The 22217-nt window shown below is 41.6% G+C and overlaps 2 protein-coding genes across 2 annotated transcripts; one reads left to right on the plus strand and one right to left on the minus strand.

Annotated features, from left to right (window-relative positions):
- Window positions 1-159: 159 nt before the first annotated feature.
- grik1b (glutamate receptor, ionotropic, kainate 1b) lies at window positions 160-15959 on the plus strand. Its single transcript, XM_027138735.2, has 15 exons — window positions 160-451; window positions 6043-6210; window positions 6294-6551; window positions 7713-7894; window positions 8001-8054; window positions 9142-9315; window positions 9562-9705; window positions 10339-10446; window positions 11174-11284; window positions 11960-12163; window positions 12343-12566; window positions 12644-12762; window positions 13277-13494; window positions 13589-13814; window positions 15310-15959. Exons 1-15 carry the CDS (start codon window positions 361-363, stop codon window positions 15597-15599), a joined length of 2571 nt encoding a protein of 856 aa, XP_026994536.2. The 5' UTR covers window positions 160-360; the 3' UTR covers window positions 15600-15959.
- A 2714-nt stretch (window positions 15960-18673) lies between these two features.
- rwdd2b (RWD domain containing 2B) lies at window positions 18674-21303 on the minus strand. Its single transcript, XM_027138721.2, has 4 exons — window positions 20889-21303; window positions 19692-19759; window positions 19212-19580; window positions 18674-19083 (listed from the first exon to the last, which is right to left on the minus strand). The coding sequence occupies exons 1-4, from the start codon at window positions 21084-21086 to the stop codon at window positions 18849-18851; spliced, it is 870 nt and encodes a 289-aa protein (XP_026994522.1). The 5' UTR covers window positions 21087-21303; the 3' UTR covers window positions 18674-18848.
- Between the last annotated feature and the right edge of the window lie 914 nt (window positions 21304-22217).

Here is a 22217-nt window from a genome sequence, read left to right on the forward strand (position 1 = left end):
ATGCTTGAAATCATCACAACAGACACGCATCTGTTTCACTAAAGGTCCGCCTTCTCTTTTATCCGATTGGTCAACACACACACACACACACACACACACACACACACACACACACACACACACACACACACACACACACACACGTTTCTCCATCGCTACTCCGAGCTTGAACTTTTTTTTATCGCGTGACGCGTGCGTAACGGGAATCAGTCGGGATCAGACGCTTGATAGGCAAAAAAAAAAAAAAAAAGAACTGACTGCAAGAAGAAGAACAACAAGAAGAAGAACAAGAAGAAGAAGAAATAAAAAGATCAGGAGGAGAATTATCCATGCTTGGGGCAAGCTCCTTGCGCGCGCGCCATGGCGAAAAAGAAACGTCTTCCTTCGTCGTTGCCGCTGCTGCTGATGCTGTGCGTCCTCGCGAGCGCGCAGCAGAACGTTCTGCGCATCGGTACGTATCAGACTCGATTAACTTTACTACAGCTTTTTTTTTTTTTTTTTTTACAGCTAATACAAACACAAACTTCTTTCTGATTATTGTTTTTAATATAAAACTAATGCAGATTCACGTGCAAGCTCATTCGGTGTGCGTGTGGGTTTACTGTGGGTTCTACCTACCTCCCAAAAATGGTATTCTAAATTGCCCCCTTGGATTGACTGGGTATTTAAATTTGTGGTGACATCCAGGATGTATTTCAGGATGGATAAAGTGCATGCCAAAAATGAATGAATGAATTGTTTTACTGTTAAAACCTTCAGTTCCTCAAAAGGTTCGACTGAATATTTTCAGGGACCTCAAAAAAAAAAAAAAAAAAAAAAAAAAAAACACATCTCACCTCAAATGTTTTCAGTAAACATCTTAAACCAGATCACAGAATCGCATAGAATTACTAATATAATATATGATGCACTATTTAAACATGAAGAGAACTTTTTTCTTCTTCACTGTAACCTGGTACAGTTTTGCACTTCCATTTCATATAAGTTTCAAGTGCAGAATTAAAGAACTTTACAGACCAACCACACTGAGAACTTTACAGACCAACCACACTGAGAACTTTACAGACCAACCACACTGAGAACTTTACAGACCAACCACACTGACTACATATGAAGTAAAAAAAAAAAAAAAAAAAAAAAAATATATATTTACAATCCTGTGCATTCGATCTATTATCGAACTTCTACTTGAATTAGATCCTGGCACACTTTAAATAAAAGGCTCTGGCAAATGAAGATGTTAATGTGAGGTCTAATCCTGAATCTTAGTCTGAAGTAGGCCAAACTGTGTGACTCAACGAATCTAACACGGTTTATAGAGACCGAAACCCAGAAGAATGAGATTTAAGAAACACGCCGTAATCTGACCGTGTTTTAATCCGACTCAAATCCTTTCCTAATCTCCGTCTCTGTATTTGCATAATCTTCATCATTTTATTCATCTGGGGAGAAAATATAATCTGGTCCATATGTTGCAGTGTCGTTATGACCCGCTCCGTACGAATACAACAAACAACTTAATAACGAGTATTAACGAGAATAAAACACTGATTACAAAAGTAGGGGTGGAATATTTTTCCAAGTTGAATCTGTGCCCGTTACCTCAGACCCTTGTTTATTGGGTGACGGGAGTGTACTATTCTGCTGCTGTGGCCTATCTGCCTCAAGGTTTCATATGTAGTGCTTTCTGATATGTTTTTCTGCTCAACACAGTTGCAAAGAGTGGTTTAGTCTTCCTGTCAGCATGAAGCAGTATCGCCTCTGACTTCTCTCATCGACAAGACCTACAGCTCCGCCCACTCACCGGCTGCATTTGGTTTATCGGACCATTCGGTTTAAAACCCTACAAACCGTATACGTAATCCAGCCAGTATGGCACCAAAGTCCATGCTTGGTGAAAAACAACTGAAGATCTTGACTTGTATCTGCAAGAGAGGGTTCTTTACACTGGTGCCACATGGTTGGATAATTTGATCATTTCTTGGGTGTTCCTTATAAAGTGGACATGCTCATGTTTGCCATACTGTATGTTCCCCTGAATGCAGGTCTGTAATGAACGAATACACAAAGAGGCATTTTCAGACATAGTGTGAACGACTTTCAGAAAATTTCCCAGACGGATCAGATCTAAGGCAGCCATCACGGAATAGCACCGTTTAGTGCTAATGTAGCATTTTATGTGTGTTATACATTAAGTACAGTGATATAAAACCACTATAATGTCATTTCAATTACAAAATCTTAAAAAAAAAACGTTTCATAAATCACAATAATGCAATCCAATGCAATCCAAGGACATTTATATTCATAGAGACAAATATCAAACCTAAACAGCACCGTCTCATCTGACAGATACTAGTGTAAGGTGTCATTACTAATGTAAATATGTCATTGTTTCTCAGACTGACTGCAGGACTGTGTATGGAGGTACGTGTGTGTGTGTGTGTGTGTGTGTGTGTGTGTGTGTGTGTGTGTGTGTGTGTGTGTGTGTGTGTGGCTCTGAGCAGGCTTTTAGATTCCTGTGCGAATGCAGGGATGGAACAGTGCAGTGATTGTCCTCTAGTCCTTTACATGCACCTTCGCATGGCAATGAATACTGTTTTTCAAATACACCACACACACACACACATACACACACACACACACACACACACACACACACACGCACACACACGCACACACACACAAACACACACACAAACACACACACAGACACACACAGACAGACACAGACACACACACAGACACACACAGACACAGACAGACACACACACACAGACACACACACAGCACACAGAGACACACACACAGACACACACACATATGCACACACACATAGACACACACACATAGACACACACAGACACAAACGCACACACACAGACACACACACATGCACACACAGACAGACACACACACACAGACACACACAGACATGCACAGACACGCACAGATACACACACAAACACACACACAGAGACACAGACACACACACACAGACACACACACACACACACACACACACAGACGCACTCACACATAGACACACAGACACACAGACACGCACGGACACAGTCACACACACACACACACACACACACACACACACACACACACACACACACACACACACACACACACACACACCCCTGCATACAGTATATCTACTCTGATGTACTATTTTACAGCATTTTTATCATTTTTCTTTGACATTAACAATCATTGTGATTGTTGAAGTGATTTGTAATTTAGCAATATTTAATTCAGTCATGTCTATTTTACAGTGAAAAAAGGAAATTACTTTTGAAACTCCTAAGAGGAAGTGTGTAGCTTTCTAGAAATTTTAAGTGTTTCGTTTCTGCTTGCTCGATAAAAAGCAGAAGTGGTTTCTGGTGTCTGTGGTGATAAAAAGTTAATAAAGAAAAACCCCTTGTCAACACCAGGCTACAGGATGTGACTAATCACGACATACGTGATGTTTGTACATTTTATCAGTCATGTTAATCTGTGATTATAACCACTCAGCTTTCAGTGATTACAACTCTCTGCATTCTTTAGCTGAAGTGTCAATGTGAAGTAAACTATGGCCTTAAAGGTGGGGTCTCCGTTGTTTGAAAGCCAATGTTGACATTTGAAATCACCAAAACAAACACGCCCCTAACCCAAACTGGTCCCACCCCTGTATGGATAGCTCCGCCCACACACATGTGTAACCCAAGCAATCGTTGCCTTATCGTAAGCCTTTCTTCGCTTTCTTCCTTTGTTTTTATCCTCCATGTCAATGTTAAATCCGCTTTCTGCTAATGTCACACATGCGCACCGGACACTCTCTCCGCCCATATTGACAAGACACGCCCCTTTCAGCTCATTGGCTACACGTTAGTTTTGTTTTTGTTTTGTTTGGCATCCCATCGCAGTTTTCTGAAGCATTTCTCGAACAACGGAGACCCCACCTTTAAATCTGGATTAATGTTCTTTTAGATTTTCAGGGTTCAAGAAATGCAGTAATCTTTGGCTATTTGCTATACAGCACTAATAGGATTGTGACAGCGTCGACTGTTTCTCGAATTGTAACTAACAGAAAACCTATTTTTGCCCTAATGTGTAATTGTGTGAACAGAACCTTCACTTTACACCAATTGGGGAGTTAAAGACACTAATTAAATCCAATTTAAAAGTTAATTCCACTGATATTAAAATCATCCATTTATGTAATTGATCAACACCTAGATATTTTCGTAATCAAATTCAATCCGTTAAAATGATTTCAAACAATTTTCTAATTTCAAACATCTCCTGTATCTCTAAGGCTCAAGATGTTATAACTGGATATTAACCATATACATGAAATCATTTAATTGGGGTTTAATCCTTACCACGGTACTAAACGGCACTGGTTAAAGTAGTAAATTACCTTCTATATGTCGTCTGATCAGGGTTGTGTTTCTTTGCTTGTATAATGCAGCCTTTGCTAACTTAAAGGTGCGGTCTCCGATTTTTGAGAAATGCTTCAGAAAACCGAGTCGGGCCGACAAATAAACAAAAATCAAAACAAACGTGTAGCCAATGAGCAGAAAGGGGCGTGTCTTGTCGATATGGGTGGAGAGAGTGTTCAGTGCGCGTGTGTGACATCAGCAGAAAGCGGTTTTAACATCGACATTGAGGATAAAAACAAAGAAAGAAAGAGAATAAAGACTTACGATAAGGACAAGAAGAAGGACGTGTTAATATAGGATCAGCTTTCCAGCGCTGGAGAGAACTGAAGGAGCAGGAAGTTGGCCACATATTCACAGGTTGGAGTTTCCCGAGTCAATAACTCCTGAGCTAAACGCTGTTACTACACAAATAACACCTCTTTTCTATCGTAGTAATGTAGAGAGGCAGCTACAACCGCGTTTTGTGTAGTAACAGCGTTTAGCTCAGGAGTTATCGACTCGGGAAACTCAGACCTGTGAATATGTGGCCGACTTTACTTAAGACGGCGAGGCGCTTTTTTCCTTCTCGATAGGTGAGTAACGTTGGTTTTGCTTTGTTACACAGAACTAATATATGCCTTTGTCCTTTACATGATTATGCTTGTGTGGCATTTTTCCTTGTTTGTTTATCTACAATCGTATTGTTCTTCCCTTCAGCTATGATAAAGACACATTTCTTTCTGTTAGTCGCCCGGGTTACATATGTATGTGTGGGCGGAGCTATCGATACAGGGGTGGGACCCATTTGGGTTAGGGGCGTGTTTGTTTTGGTGATTTCAAATGTCGACATTGGCTTTCAAAAATCTGAGACCCCACCTTTAAATCACAATTTTATTCTATTATTCAGAATTGAAAATGTTTTTGAAGGTCCTTCTGTTCTAATTGCTATCAGTTTGTAATTATTAATGGTGACTTAACTAGTCTTACACAAGGCTCTTAGCTAGTCTTACACAAAGGTCTGTTCTAGGGCAAGTGTGTTTTTCCTTTCATATGCTACGTCTGGGTAAATGTATGGTATAAATAGAGTTTTAGCTTTCACTTCTATGCTGATGACACAACTGTACCAGCTTCAGGAAGTTGAGGGATGGGTACAGGGTATGAAATACTGGATGCTGAGTAACTTTGATATTACAATTTATAATAAATTAATATAAGAATGTAAGATAAACAGCAAGGTAGGGCCTTCTTTTTAAAATTCAACTATTTCAAGCAGTGGACATGCAAGGCCATTGAGAAGTCTTAGAGAGAATCTTAGGTAAATATATTATTATTGAAATGATCCAAATGTAATGTATCCATTATCAGTTGCTATCCATAATATATGTGTAGAAATTCTTTTCTTCACATACCCTAACTGAGGAGGTTGCGGTCAGAGTTCAGGGGCAGATATGATACAGTGCCCCTGGAGCAGGGAGGGTTGAGGGCCTTGCTCAATGGCAGCTTGGCTCTGCTGGGCCTTGAACCCTGATCCACCAATCAACAACCCAGAGCCTTAACCAGTTGAGCCACCACTGCCATACAAATAATGCTACAATAATAAAAAATAATGCTTTGTTTATGTGTTCAGGTGGTATTTTTGAGACACTGGAGAATGAGCCAGTCAGTGTGGAGGAGCTAGCCTTTAAATTTGCAGTGACCAGCATCAACCGAAACAGGACATTAATGCCCAACACAACGCTCACCTATGACATCCAGCGCATCAACATGTTTGACAGTTTTGAAGCCTCGAGGAGAGGTAAGTCTGAGCTTTGGAACAAAAATATTTAATTGCACTTTTACATCACTCTAAATCTTTGTTTAATTTACTTCTCAATTCAGCATGTGATCAGCTGTCACTGGGCGTGGCTGCAGTCTTTGGCCCCTCCCACAGCTCCTCAGTTAGTGCAGTGCAGTCCATCTGTAATGCGCTGGAGGTTCCTCACATACAGACACGTTGGAAACATCCATCTATGGACAACAGGGACAGCTTCTATGTCAACCTGCACCCAGACTATGCCTCTATTAGCCGGGTCGTGCTTGACATTGTTCACTTCTACAAATGGAAGAGTGTCACCGTTGTGTATGAGGATGCGACAGGTATAGAAGCTATATTATAAATGAACCTTTAAAGGGAATGGAGGAGTGGTCTGTCAGACTTGTTGCGAGGAATTTGATTGTGCAAAAATTCTGAATTTGGGATGGGATTGATCAGCAGGTAAGAAAGATTGATCAAGCTTTCTGTGATACTGGGCAGGACTTGATCAGACTTTCTATGGATGCCTACAAGATTGGGCAAACTTTGTGTGAGAGCAGATGGGATTGGTCAAATGTTGTGTGGGAGCTAGTAGAATTGGTCAAGTTTTCTATAGAAGCCAGTAGGATTGGTCAAATGTTTGGTGGAAACCAGTGGGATTGGCTTTTTTATGTCCACACATCATTCATTCATTCATTCATTCATTCATTCATTCATTTTCTACCGCTTATCCGAACTTCTCGGGTCACGGGGAGCCTGTGCCTATCTCAGGCGTCATCGGGCATCGAGGCAGGATACACCCTGGACGGAGTGCCAACCCATCGCAGGGCATGCCCACACTTTTTTTTTACAGAATTATTTAAACTAAACAGAATTATGTGGTTACCCTCTAAAAACCTCAGAATACGGGTTAAATATCCTGACGATTTCACAGACATCAATCCATGTCTGGGGAATGTCTTAAAATGTCCTAGAATGTCCATGTCCTAGAGCATTATGCTTTTGGGATGAGAGGAATAGTGTTACTAATCCAAAGGACAGTTAGAATTGTGAGCTCTTTTATGCTGAGAAGCGGAGTTAATGTTTTCCTTACATTTACATTTAGCAGACACTCTTCTCCAGAGTGACTTCCATTTTTATTTCAGTTTATACACCTGAAAAATTAAGTGTTAAAGGCCTTGCTTAGGGGCCCAACTCGGTGGACCTGGGATTCAAACCAACGACCTTCAGATCAGTAGACCACATCCTTCGAGTGTGTCACACAGCCTGTGATGCAGCATAAGCAGTAGTTTGAATAGATGTGGTAGTTGGTAGAAGGCTACCAGATCTCACCAATTTGGATCAAAATCTCTGTCCACCAAAAAAATTGTGATCATCAACGACAAGAAGGAGACGTTCGATTCTTACCTCAAATTTGACCAAAATAAGGCATAACAGGCATATAAGGCATAACAGACAGTTGTGTAAGGTAAACGCCTTACCGGGTTTGCTTATTTGTTTTGAAGGTCTGATTCGTCTGCAGGAGCTGATCAAAGCTCCATCCCGTTACAGCATTAAGATTAAGATCCGCCAGCTGCCCGTAGGGAACAGGGACGCTCGGACGCTCCTCAAAGAGATGAAGAAGGGTAAAGAGTTTTGCGTCATCTTCGACTGCTCATACCAGACCACAGCTGAGGTTTTAAAACAGGTAATAGGTGCCAACACTCTCCTGAGGTCAGCTCAGGTAACATTCTCAGAAAATCTCAGGCTTCTGTTATGCAGGATATATGAATATATACACTATTTCTCCACAGTTACTCTCTATGGGTATGATGACTGAGTACTACCATTTCTTCTTCACAACTCTGGTAAGTCACGTCGCCTAAGGTGTAATTACACGGTACACAATATATTCTATCAAGATCTTATTTGGAATTCATCCTCAGTACTTCATCAGTAGTCAGAGCCGGATTAACGCAAAGGCAAACTAGGCACGTGCCTAGGGCCCAATTGGCGGGATGGGGCCCAGACAGAGGGACAAAAAAAAAAGTATAAAAAAATAAATTAGAATAAAAATAAAATGTACAAATGTCCTATCTACAATTTATTTCATTATTTATTAATTAAATAAAAATAGTGACGATGTTTATTTAAACCATAGACTGTATTTATATAGAGGCGCCAGCCAGTTAAGTCCAAGGAGACGTCAGCGGCGGTCAGATGTCAGAGCGGGGCAACAAATATAGCAAGCAGGTGTGTTTTGAGTAGTAGGCTGACTTTGAAGATGCTTCCGGGTGCGGCAAAACGTAAAAAGAAAAAAAATGAAGAAGAACAAAAGAAGAGACAGCGGGGGGCTTTGCAAAAGTTTCTATATATATATATTATTTTTTTATTTTATTTTTTTTAAAAGGCCCGACCCGAGAAAACTTAGACCCGAGAAAAAATTAGACCCGAGTCCGACGGCAATTTTTTTTTTACCCGACTGGACACGAATGTTACTTTAGTGTAACCGCTACAGAGTGGATTCAAAATTGATTGACAGGTCTGTTTCAACGAAAATTAGCTTACCGCCAGTCACACGGTCACGAGCGGTCTCTGCAAACAGAGGAGAGGTTGGAAAAGGACTCGAGTCGATACACACACACACACAAGAGATACAGTAGTTTGATTCTTCTCGGGTCCGTTCGGTAAAAACACATTCATTTTAAATTACACGAGACCCGATGCCGCTATTATTATACCCGACCCGTGTCCGAGGCACACGTGAAACTTTTAGACCCGAACCCACTCGGGTCTCGGGTCGGACCTCGGGTTTTCGGATCTAAGTGGACCCGTGAAGACCTCTACTATGTACATTCCCTCCTCATTTGGTTGCCTCACAAAATTCATCTAAATGTAGTCTTTAAATTTTTTGCATTAGAGAGTGGGTCTCTGATAAGTTGTGCTCTGTTGTAGGATCTGTATGCTCTGGATCTGGAACCGTACCGCTACAGTGGCGTAAACATGACAGGTTTCCGCCTTCTGAATGTAGATAACCCCCAGGTGGCATCGGTACTGGGGAAATGGTCCATGGAGAGGGTTCAGGGTCCTCAGAAGCTCGACACCGGCATAATGGAGGGCATAATGACGGTGAGAAATACCGCTGTGGTATAAGTGTAGTAAAGTACATTGAGATGTCTTGTATCAGAAAATGATCGACTTTGAAATGCTCCCCTTCAACACACCACACCGTTATTGATGAATTTTCTGTAACAGCTCACCCACAAGTGTTTGATACTCTACTTAACCCACCCTTCTAAATACATACACAATGGGTGTGTTTAAGTGTGTGTCTTGATTGAACATGATGAATGATGAGTATTTTTTCTCTGCCAGACCGAAGCGGCCCTGATGTACGATGCCGTGTTCATGGTGGCAGCAGCGGCTCAGCGAGCCTCACAGATCACGGTCAGCTCACTGCAGTGCCACCGACACAAACCGTGGCGCTTTGGCTCGCGCTTCATGAGTACGTTTAAAGAGGTGAGCGATGGCTTCATTCAGTCCAATTAAAAGGAATCCCTTTAAGAGGGAAAAGGGGAGGGTTGGTCACATTGGCTACACACTGGCATGGGATTAAAACATCCTGATACACTTTTTGCTGGAATCCTGTTTCAAAAGAAACACATATACTCCGGTCCTAAATGACCACAGAACTCTGCTCTTATATTGGTCTGGTCTCTGGGTAGATCTCCTGTTGATCAAAGTGAAAGTAATGAATTGCAAGTGCCTTGCATACCGAACAGGCAGTTAGTGCACTCCTTTGTGTGTGTTTGCTCTTTGATGGTGCTGCATTAGTAAAGATCACGGGGAGTCTCGACCGGGAGTCTCGATTTTTGCTACAGAAAAGAGAGAGATTGCAAGTTCAAATCTAGATGCCAGAGACATCTGTATTCTTGAGTCCAAGAGAGCAAAACTGTGTGTGACTCTACATCTCCAAATCACTCGGGAATCGCTCCAAATTTCCCAGAATGCCTTTTGGTCAGTTCAAGATCTGATTAAAAAAAAATCCTTGCATACAGTACATGTAGGTGTGTGTTTTCAGTTCTAGAGGAACTGTGATCGGATGTATTTGCGTCCGTCAGTCTTTTCATTGTGTCTCGCTTTCCTTGTCAGTCTCAGTGGAGCGGATTAACTGGACAGATTGTCCTGAACAGGACAGACGGACTGAGGAAAGATTTTGACCTTGACATCATCAGCCTGAAAGAAGACGGCATGGAAAAGGTCTACACACACACACACACACACACACACACACACACACACACACACACACACACACACACACACACACAACTAGATTGTATTAAGTTGTATATGCTTTACCATTGTTGCATTAATAGACTTCCTATTAGGTTGTTGGTTATTTATCAGAATTTCTTTTTTCTTCTCTGACATTTCACAAGTCGGATGTTGGGCGCTTTCATAAAGTGTGGAAGAAGGTTTGTTTTCGAAGCATGGATTTCCTTCTTCCGCTCCTGCCCTTTCCCCTTTCTTCTGCTGTTAATTCCCAAATCTGGCTACTCCGAGTTAATCAGAAACACTAGCGAACTGTGCGATAGTACATTAGATGTGTCTGCGTCAGTGGCCTTTTAGCACTTAGCCAGCTAGCTGGAACCATGTGATAAATTTCATGTGTCAAAGGCAGTATATTTTTTAACATGTCACAAACATTTTTTTGTACGGGTAAAGGTAAAGATGATCGAACCTGTCTAAAGAAAGAGGAAGCGAACGAGTTAGCTAGCTAGCTTTGTATGCTATGTAGCATACACAGATAACTTACTTGTGGATTAAGCAATTTAGGAAATCTAGCTTTTATTTAGGAAGGTTTGCTTTTATTGAAAACTTTTATTTCCCTCGTTTCTTTCCACTATTGTTGTGTGTTGTCTAATATTTTGCATCGTTATCGACATTGTGACAACGTAATTCTTTATGATTTACCTTTTATCAGATCGGGGTGTGGAACTCTAACACAGGTCTTAACCTGACAGACAGCAAAGACAAGACGGGTAACATTTCAGACTCCATGTCCAACCGGACTCTGATCGTCACAACTATTCTGGTAAAGACTGGCAGAAGACTGTTTTAAGATACATACCAACTATATGTTATTCTAAGAACTGCTTATTCTAGCTATGATGGTTATTAGGTGTTACTGGGGAGGCACCATCAGGGACACAATACATACAGTATAAATAGATCTTAAGGAGCTTTGTAATCCTGATGGAAGATCATTCTTGAAATAGTTTTAATGCCAACTGGGGGGCACGGTGGCTTAATGGTTAGCAAGTTCGCCTCACACCTCCAGGGTTGGGGGTTCGATTCCCACCTCCGCCTTGTGTGTGGAGTTTGCATGTTCTCCCCGTGCCTCGGGGGTTTCCTCCGGGTACTCCGGTTTCCCAGGCGTACCTTTTTCCAGAGAACAGTACCTGATCTGGAGCTAAAAATGTGGCTAGAAATTACATAGGAAAGTATGAAAGAAATAAGAAACACTTAAAACAGAGCCTCAAATTGCAGGAGCGAAAACGGAGTAAACAATCGTACAAACAATTGTAATGTCAGAACGCCAGAGCAGAAAACTAGACCGATAAACAACAATTTGAGAATTTAGGCTCTAAATTCCTTCTTGTAATGTGAGATCTAAATCCCTTCTTTTACCTCGAGGTCTTCTTTATGGCAAGGACAGAATTGTTGGAACAGCCAATGCCATAATTGCCCTGGTTTAAATTTATTGTAGGAAAACCCATACGTGATGTACAAGAAATCTGACAAACCGCTGTACGGGAACGACCGCTTCGAGGGTTACTGCCTAGACCTGCTGAAAGAGCTGTCCAACATCCTGGGATTTTCCTATGAGGTCAAACTTGTCTCGGATGGAAAATACGGTGCCCAGAATGATAAGGGGGAGTGGAATGGCATGGTTCGAGAGCTCATCGATCACGTACGTTCAACACGATTCATACGTAGTAATAGAGTGAGTATAAAAATGGAAGGAGGTTTGCAAACAGTTTGTTAAGAGCTAATGATATTTGATGATGTCTTGTTGCACTTCTTCAGGATACATACCAAGGACAATCATGTTTCCAAAAATCTGCTTACGGTAATGTTTTTTTTCTACAGGTGGCGGATTTAGCTGTGGCTCCACTCACCATTACCTATGTCAGAGAGAAGGTGATTGATTTTTCCAAACCCTTTATGACCCTGGGAATCTCCATCCTGTATCACAAACCCAATGGCACGAACCCAGGCGTCTTCTCCTTCTTGAACCCCCTTTCCCCTGATATCTGGATGTACGTTCTTCTGGCCTGCCTGGGAGTCAGCTGTGTACTTTTTGTCATCGCCAGGTAAGACTTTAGTCCCTAGCCTTTAGCTGAGATCCGGCCTCAGACGCATCGTAAGACAACCGTATATGTGTGTGTAGGTTTACACCTTATGAATGGTACAATCCTCACCCCTGCAACCCTGACTCGGATGTCGTGGAGAACAACTTTACGCTAATCAACAGCGTGTGGTTTGGTGTTGGAGCTCTAATGCAGCAAGGTAGGGCCTTCTTTTTATTATTTCAAACATTGGACATGCAAGACCATCGAGAATTCTTTTTATCCCATTGATTGCACTTAAGTCTCAGAATATCTGAGAATTCAACATTATGCTACAATTACCACCAAGGAAAAAGAGGTGGGGGGACACGGTGGCTTAGTGGTTAGCACGTTCGCCTCACACCTCCAGGGTTGGGGGTTCGATTCCCGCCTCCACCTTGTGTGTGTGGAGTTTGCATGTTCTCCCCGTGCCTCGGGGGTTTACTCCGGGTACTCCGGTTTCCTCCCCCCGGTCCAAAGACATGCATGGTAGGTTGATTGGCATCTCTGGAAAAGGGTCCGTAGTGTATGAGAGTGTGCGTGTGTGTGTGCCCTGAGATGGGTTGGCACTCCCTCCAGGGTGTATCCTGCCTCGATGCCCGATGAAAGAATGAAAAAGAGGTGAATGCTTATAAAAGGTGTTGTATAGAATCAACTAACTATATCTAATGTCATCATTTTTTTTGCTTCGACAGGTTCAGAGCTGATGCCTAAAGCTTTGTCCACTAGGATTGTTGGGGGCATCTGGTGGTTTTTCACACTCATAATCATTTCATCGTATACAGCAAATCTCGCTGCATTTCTCACAGTGGAGCGCATGGACTCACCCATCGACTCAGCCGACGATCTTGCCAAACAAACCAAAATTGAGTATGGAGCTGTGAGGGACGGTTCCACCATGACTTTCTTCAAGGTGGGAAGACAAAGCAGGTGTTTGTTCTCCTCCTAGCGCTCTATATTTTGCATGACACACTTGACACAAACACTTTCTTTCCCTTGTTCCCCAGAAATCTAAGATCTCAACATATGAGAAGATGTGGGCCTTCATGAGCAGCCGTAAGAACACCGCTCTGGTGAAAAACAACCGTGAGGGAATCCAGCGTGTGCTAACCACAGATTATGCACTTCTGATGGAGTCCACCAGCATCGAGTACATCAGCCAGCGCAACTGTAACCTCACACAGATAGGAGGCCTTATTGACTCCAAGGGCTATGGAGTGGGAACCCCGATTGGTAAGACGAGGAACTGGCAGGTTAATGACAACTTAGTGATTGAATATAGAGTCATCTGTTTAGGGCAGGGGTCGGCAACCTTAAACACACAAAGAGCCATTTGGACCCGTTTTCCACAGGAAAAAAACACAGGGAGCCTAAATAAAATAAAGTAGTGTGTTGCATTTAAGAAATCAATGACCTGCTACTGAGTAAACAAAATTTTATTTCTGTAAGCAAACAAAAATATTTTGAACAGTTTGAACTAACCTTAAGAAAAAAGACACTGGGTCGAAGGTTACTTTTAAATAAAATGTTTTTGTCAATGTCTAATCGAGTCATCTTCGTATTCATGACCAGGGCTCTCAAGTTTTGAAGACAGGCAAGCGTGACATCTCCAACCCCCCCACAACCCCAATTTTTTTCATTGGTTGTTGCATTAAATCTTTCCCAGATAGTGCTATTTTCTGATTGGCTATTGTTTAGCCTCTTTTTTTGATTGGCTGCTAAGTGTCAGGCTCGACTAAGAACTGAGACTCGCTTGATTCCTGTCCGTTTCCATAGAGACAGCGGTGCGGACTGATACGTTTTGGGTGCTGCAGCTTATTAAATATATGATAATTAGTCAAAATGTTTTTCTGCGTGAGAAATACGATGTGTAGCGGAAGAGCGTGAGAAAAGACCCAAATGCGTGACTGTCACTCTCAATGCGTGACACTTGACAGCTCTGCGTGACAATAAAATTTTAACTTGCCGGCTGCAGCAAACCAAAAATTCGTCTGCTTCTGTGTGTCGGATTTCACAAGTCAGCGGTTATGACGCGTATTTTGAGCAACCGAAAAATGAAACACGGTTTATTTTAATGTTACAAGAGCATCATGATCTTAGAATTTAGAATTACATTATTTTAAAAAACTAACTAATTAAAATAAAATACATTTAAATTAAATATTAATTTTCCGAATCTACAGGGAGCCGCAGAAGAGGGATGAAAGAGCCACTTGCGGCTCCGGAGCCGCGGGTTTGCCGACCCCTGGTTTAGGGTTTCTTCACTTACAGTATTTGTCACCAAAAAACTCTAACCAGGTCGTACATTTCTTCCTGTAGGAAATGGGTTCTAATAGACATCTTAAAGATCTTGCTAGCGTCAGATACGATAGAGTGAGGAGATAATTGTGCAGTTGAGGATTAACGGTCTTGCTCATGTGTACAGCATTGTGTTGGAATTTCTTCCAAACAGTAGCTCTCAAAGACTCAACCAAACTGAGCCACCACTTTCCTGCCACCGTGGTTTTTCAGTATTTCAGTACCTTCAGTAGTTTACCAAAACTGTGCCCTGCGATGGGTTGGCACTCCGTCCAGGGTGTATCCTGCCTTGATGCCCGATGACGCCTGAGATAGGCACAGGCTCCCCATGACCCGAGGTAGTTCGGATAAAGCGGTAGAAAATGAATGAATGGATGAATGAGTTTACCAAAACAATGCCAAAACCCTAACGCTTGTTTTTTCCCCACAGGTTCCCCGTACCGTGATAAAGTGACAATCGCTATTCTGCAACTGCAGGAGGAAGGAAAGCTGCACATGATGAAGGAAAAGTGGTGGCGTGGAAACGGCTGTCCGGAGGAGGACAGCAAAGAGGCGAGTGCTCTCGGTGTCGAGAACATTGGCGGGATCTTCATCGTCCTCGCCGCTGGGCTTGTGCTATCCGTGTTTGTGGCTGTTGCCGAGTTCGTTTACAAATCACGCAGGAATCTCGATGTGGAGGAGGCGGGTGTCGGTCAGTGTGAGTGGCACAACAAGTATTGACCCTGACGGATGAATATATCATCACAACCCTGCATCGCGATGGTACGTCAGGAACCTTTGGAACTTTGGAATGGAAAAAAAAAGACTCTCACTCAAAGGGAATTATTCGTGACATACTTCAGTGCAACAAACATAGAAAGTATTTGTTATTTTCATAACGCTGTACATCCGTTTTGTCCAACTCTTTAACTTTTTAAGTGGAATATATAAATAGGGTTTGATATAATAACTCCTAAACCGGGGCACGGTGGCTTAGTGGTTAGCACGTTCGCCTCACACCTCCAGGGTTGGGGGTTCGATTCCCACCTCCGCCTTGTGTGTGTGGAGTTTGCATGTTCTCCCCGTGCCTCGGGGGTTTCCTCCGGGTACTCCGGTTTCCTCCCCCGGTCCAAAGACATGCATGGTAGGTTGATTGGCATCTCTGGAAAATTGTCCATAGTGTGTGAGTGTGTGAGAGAGTGAGAGTGTGTGTGTGCCCTGTGATGGGTTGGCACTCCGTCCAGGGTGTATACTGGAGATGCCTGATGACGCCTGAGATAGGCACAGGCTCCCCGTGACCCGAGAAGTTTGGATAAGCGGTAGAAAATATATGAATGAATGAACTCCTAAACCCTGTGTATTCCAGGGAGCCATTTGGGATTCAATCAATAGTCCTGAATACTGGAAATATGTTGCCAATAATGACCCAAGTGAGTGAAGTCATGAGTTGGGGAAACTCTGGAACTAAAGACTTAATCTTTTTTTTTTTTTTTTAATTCCATGGTATTATTGAGCAGAAAAGTGCAACGGTTTTTGTCAGTTCGATGAACAATAATATGTTTGTGCAAATATATTCAGAACTATCACGAGAGGTCATTTGATGACATTGAAGTAGACGCTATTGAAATCCCTGACTTGGACACATCTACTGCAAGCTCCGAAATCCTTTTACTCTAAAGAAGAGGAACATTTTTGGTCTTGTGTGTCGAACGAGACGACGTTTGGGACACTAACATACACTAATACACTAATACGTCATATATAGTGTATACAAGACAACTGACATTCAGCTTTCTATTTTGGGTGTGAAATAAAGGTTCAGACAGTATTTATTGGCTGGGGGACTGAAATAACGGGTCAATCTAGTGCAGACTTTCTCAACAGGGAGTTATTTGTCATTCAGCATGCAGGTTTTTTCTTTTATTATTATTTTACAAATGTGTACGTACATTTTTTTTTCCTCTTTGCACTGAAAAACTTTCAAAAATATGAACTTTAAATAGCAACTGCTAAGTTTTTATTATTATTATTATTATTATTATTGATTTCTGCTCTGTGGTTGAGCTTTAGTACTGGTTCATTACAGGATTCAAGTATGAAAGCATCGTGTACGTTCTCTTTACGTTCTCTTTCCTTTATGATCTTATTTTTTGTTCACTTTGTGGTCTTTCTTGACGTTTTTTCTTCTTTGTTTTTCTTACTGATAAAAAATAGGAGAGAGACAGAGAGAGAGAGAGACAGAGAGAGAGAGTCAGAGAGAGAGACAGACAGACAGACACACACACACACAGAGACAGACAGAGAGAGAGACAGACACAGAGAGAGAGAGACAGAGAGAGTGAGAGACATACGAGAGACAGACAGACAGTGAGAGAGGGAGAGAGAGACAGAGTGAGAGAGAGTGAGTGAGAGAGAGACAGAGAGAGAGACAAACAGACAGACAGTGAGAGAGAGAGTGAGAGACAGACAGACAGAGAGAGAGACAGACAGACAGACAGACAGAGAGACAGACAGAAAGAGTGAGAGAGACAGACAGACAGAGAGAGAGACAAACAGACAGAGAGAGACAGAGAGAGTGAGAGAGAGAGAGAGACTTAGAGAGAGACAGAAATAGACAGAAACACAGAGAGAGACATACAGACAGTGAGAGAGACAGAGAGAGAGAGAGAGAGAGAGAGAGAGAGAGAGAGAGAGAAAATTAGAAAAAGATGTGTGTGAAATATACAGTAATATAAATACAGTATGAGGACTTTAGGTATTTAGTGAGACAGATGAGACGACATCTGGCTGTGGGATGAGACCTTAAACGTTCGGGTTGTGATGAATTCAGGACTGAACCTTGTTCTTTAATCTCCTGGAGACTTAATCAAGTCTTTCATCATGAACCGTGATTAGAATCTGAAGCCGGGGGGATTAAATTAAATGACCTGGGATCAGCCTCCTCCTCCTCCTCTTCCTCTTCCTCCTCTTCCTCCTCCTCCTTCACAGAGCTGAGCTCACAGTGTACTGAAGCTGTGTGTAGGGGAGAGAGTTTGGGAGTTGATTAAAAATGAAACACAACATGTGCACTGTGTCCTAAACCTCCACCTTTAGCTCGGGTTATTATACTGATGTCTACGGCGGCGTCTTTTCCTCACGTTTATACCACGGCGCTGTTCTGTTCTCGATTCCCGATTGCTCAGATGTTGTTAATGAATTTCAGACTCAGATTAAAAGAGAGGTTTCTGAGCGAATTACTTTATTTTATAGCGGCTATAACGCGATAAGAGGAACTAACTTGTCCCACAGATATTGCGCAACATAAAACAGGTCATTGCTTATTATTTTCTGATAACAACAAGGTCAGGAGGTGAAAAGAGTTTTACGGACTCTATATGGCTCCGCCCACTGAAATATGTTGTAAGTATGAAACGTATCGAACCCCAAAGCTTCTGATCAGTAATCCAAAGCCTTAACTGTTGGAGTTCCATCACAACAATAAAAGGTGAGGTCATAAATCATCAAGGCATCATGAGTCCAACCTTCTACGTGTGAACAATTTGTTCTGGTGGTGCTGGTTTAACGGTGTAAGTTCTGAGGACGTTCCTCCCTTCAGGACACAATTTAAGTTCTTCTAAAGGCTACATCCAGCATGATAAAGTCACAAAAATCATCTCAGACCGTTTCAGACCGTGACTGAGATCCAAATCTCAGTAACACACCTTTATCAGCATCAATCTGTAAACTTAAAACAGTGATGTCATGCAATCACACCAAGGTGGACCAGAAGAGCAATAAACCCACAGAGTGTAGAGTAGATAAATAAGAAGACAAAGTTTATACATAACTCTTTATTCCATATGACATGGAGTTGGTGTATTATTTAAAACAAAGGCACTTCATCATTTCTCTCTCTCTCTCTCTCTCTCTCTTTCTCTCTCTCTCTCTCTCTCTCTCTCTCACACACACACACTTTAAAATCTAAAAACCTGCTCTATGAAAAGTCCTCACTCATCTCCCTTCAACTCCGAAGTATAGCTGGAAGATTTCGGCACAACCTCGATCGCTGAGGAACTGGAACAGCTGCCCGAGGTCCATGTGGTTCCCTCTGTTCCCATGAGGGTCGAACGAGGCCTCCTCAAAGCCGTCGAACCTTCGCAGAGACTTTGTGTCCTGAGTGACTGAGTCCAGCGGGACGTCCTCTCTGTGACGGATCATGATGCGTTTCCAGGTCAGGACCTTTACCCTGTGGTGCATCGGACAAAACGTACATCAATCGATCATACACACATCAGTCAGACAGACAGCTAGAAAAACATTAGAACTCAAGGATTAAAGTGCAGCTTCATCGCTCCTTTAAGAAGACTCACACACCTGGCCCAGAATTCCTCACAGGCAGCTTGTAGACCCTCCACACACACGACCCCCGGCTTCCCTGGCATGCTGAAGCCGGTCAGCTGCAGCTCTTTGGCCCACTCCAAGATGTTCTTTCTTTTGCTTTTGTTGTAAATGTGATGGCTGTAGATCCACAGCCTGGTGAAGGTTTCGCCGCGCTGCGTTTCCACCGTTCCTTTCGCACCGTCGTCATCCTTGTTTTCGTCCTGCTCGAGGTATACCTGTGTCTGATCTCTGAGCCAATTGACAGCGGACAGCACACACACTTCACCCATGCAGCTCTCGCGCAGGTACGATCGAAGCCCGGAGACGAGGCCGGCGTGCTGCGTCCGGCTCAACTCACCACACCTACCACAATAACCATGATATTTATTACCTTAACTTTGTTTTTAAATCGGTTCAAGTTGTTGCTGTACAAATCCCTCTGATCGAGAAGAAAGGACACGGAAGGTTTTGTACCTGACTACGATCTCGGGCAGCACTGCTGGATAGTCAGATGGGTACGTGCATGAGAGTGAAACATCTACCTGCATACCAGATCGACACATTATTATGTTTATAATCAGAGAGCAATGCAGCGGCACTTTATTCCTTCAGTCTGTCTCAAACATATAAGCTAACATTTTCATGCTCAACTCATTATTATGGAGGGATTTTGCAACAGTGTTTCCTGCTTGTCGTTGTAAAAAACGTGACAATTTAAACTGTTAATAATTGTTGATTATATTGGGATTGTGGGATTATATTAGGGGGCGTGTTTTTTTATCTGCAAGTGACGTCATTCACAGTCGACTGCCGTGTCATGGCGTGTCATACCATCAGTCAGAGATATACTTAATAAACAAAAGTGAAATACAGAAATAAGAATATTTAAAATAAAAAGGGCAAATATTTTTAAAGAAATTATTTAAATAAATAATTGAAATTTGTCATACATGGTGCCTTCGCGTAAACGGAAATGCAAAAGGTTTGAATTTGTGTTTGAATTATGTCACGGTTTTTACGTATGTAAAGTATGAATTTTAAGTATGAAGTGCAGTTGCAATATAATTTGCAATTCCTTTTTAATTTTGTCCGCAAAATCACTCCATACATCATATATAGTAGCTGAGTTACACTTGTTAAAACTGGTACCTAGCTGAGTCGAGTCTCTGAGTCGAGTCTCTGAGTCGAGTCTCTGAGTCGAGTCTCTGAGTCGAGTCTCTGAGTCGAGTCTCTGAGTCGAGTCTCTGAGTCGAGTCTCTGAGTCGAGTCTCTGAGTCGAGTCTCTGAGTCGAGTCTCTGAGTCGAGTCTCTGAGTCGAGTCTCTGAGTCGAGTCTCTGAGTCGAGTCTCTGAGTCGAGTCTCTGAGTCACATAGCTGCTTTGCATTCTGAGACTTTGAGTCCAAATTGGATTTCTTTTTAATATGCTGCTAAAAAAGTGGCGAATGAGGAAAGAAGTTTTTTTTAAAGGAGGTAACATAATATATGTAATGTTTCCCACCCTCTTATTAAATATCAGTATAACTTCTCTAGCAACGGTGACGTCATACAGTAAACAATCGGTAACATTTCAATAAGGAGAATCAACATTAACACTATCTCAAACTGTATGTGATGATTTTTATAACCTGAAACATAAATATGATCTATAAATATTAGAGTGTGTCGTTCACCCCTGTGTGTGTCCGGATCTTGATGCACAGTTCAGGTCTGGTGTTTGGTGAACAGTCCACTGTTCCTTCTACATAAGATCTCAGCTCTGCATGTGCCACCTGATCCACCTCCAGCTCGTCCTGGCTGGGAAACATACTCAACAGCAGCTCCAGCTCAGCCAGCTGAGCCTCGGCGTGCTCGGTCCGACTCTGAGCCATTCACCAAGACTCATCTAATCTCATCTAATCCGATCTCTCACTGCTGATGCGGCACAGAGAAAAGAATCACACACCATCACCATGTTGTCTCATAGAAATCCACAACAACACCGGCATCTTTAAATCATTTAATCTGTCCAAATAGTACAAATCCTAAACTGCTGTTCGGTAAACGAGCACGTTTGTCCTGCGCATGCGCAGTAAGATTACGGTAATAAAACTGGCATCAAGAAACGTCACTACTTCCGGTCACAAAAAAAAATCTAATTATCAAACAATACATTTGAAACTTTATATGTGAAATAATAATATAATAACAGAAATGATTAAGCTCTTAATTAAATTAAACATTTAAATAACAAAAAGCATAAACGCCTCGTGTTATAATTTTGAGCTGCTTGGAGAGTTAATCATTAATCGACATTACAACAACAAAAATGTTTTTATTTTTTATATATTATTTTATATAGTATAAATATATATAATATTTTATATATGATTACTTTTATTTATTTTATATGTTTTTTATATTAAATATTCGTATTAAGTATTTATTATTTATTTATTTACAATTTTTTTTCCCTACTTGTATTTACATACATGTATTTTATTTTTTAATTCTCGTCTTGTTGTTGTTGTTGTTGTTGTTGACAGTAGAACTACTTCCTTCTGTGCCCCATAGATATCTACACCTAGATGTCGCCTTGGGGTCCTGCTTTAAATATGTTTTCTTTTGTTTGTTCGACTATTCTAAAGAGAATGTAGGGAAATATTACTTAATTAATTTGTGTTTCCTATATACTGGCTAAATTTCACATACACAAACAAAAATGTACTGGCTCTAAACCTATCTTTTCTCTATTCAGAGATGATCTTGACAGGTATATTGGTCTTAGGAGGTTAAGTATGTCTTGTAAGATTCCCTTATCTGTCAAACATATTTTATTAGATTGTCCTGGACTTAACACAAGCAGAATGCTCTTTTATCAACTTACTTCACTTAAGGACATATTTAATGACATTATGCATGAAAAGGGTTTGGATTCTTTTTATCTTATGTTAATTAAAAATGTATAATATGACTTTCTGTTTATATTTGTTTTGTTTTTATTGTATTTATATGATATGTGT

Source organism: Tachysurus fulvidraco, chromosome 11 (assembly GCF_022655615.1).
Source record: "Tachysurus fulvidraco isolate hzauxx_2018 chromosome 11, HZAU_PFXX_2.0, whole genome shotgun sequence".
Taxonomy (NCBI): Eukaryota; Metazoa; Chordata; class Actinopteri; order Siluriformes; family Bagridae; genus Tachysurus; species Tachysurus fulvidraco.

What these genes read in the sequence shown, in the direction of transcription:
- grik1b (XM_027138735.2), top strand. Translation starts at nt 361, where the DNA reads ATGGCGAAAAAGAAACGTCTTCCTTCGTCGTTGCCGCTGCTGCTGATG. An exon ending in ATTTCTTCTTCACAACTCTG is followed by an intron (nt 8,055 to 9,141) that starts GTAAGTCACGTC and finishes GCTCTGTTGTAG; the next exon opens with GATCTGTATGCTCTGGATCT. An exon ending in AAGAAGACGGCATGGAAAAG is followed by an intron (nt 10,447 to 11,173) that starts GTCTACACACAC and finishes ACCTTTTATCAG; the next exon opens with ATCGGGGTGTGGAACTCTAA.
- rwdd2b (XM_027138721.2), bottom strand. Translation starts at nt 21,086, where the DNA reads ATGGCTCAGAGTCGGACCGAGCACGCCGAGGCTCAGCTGGCTGAGCTG. An exon ending in CTGCCCGAGATCGTAGTCAG is followed by an intron (nt 19,581 to 19,691) that starts GTACAAAACCTT and finishes TTATTGTGGTAG; the next exon opens with GTGTGGTGAGTTGAGCCGGA. An exon ending in TGTGAGGAATTCTGGGCCAG is followed by an intron (nt 19,084 to 19,211) that starts GTGTGTGAGTCT and finishes GATGCACCACAG; the next exon opens with GGTAAAGGTCCTGACCTGGA.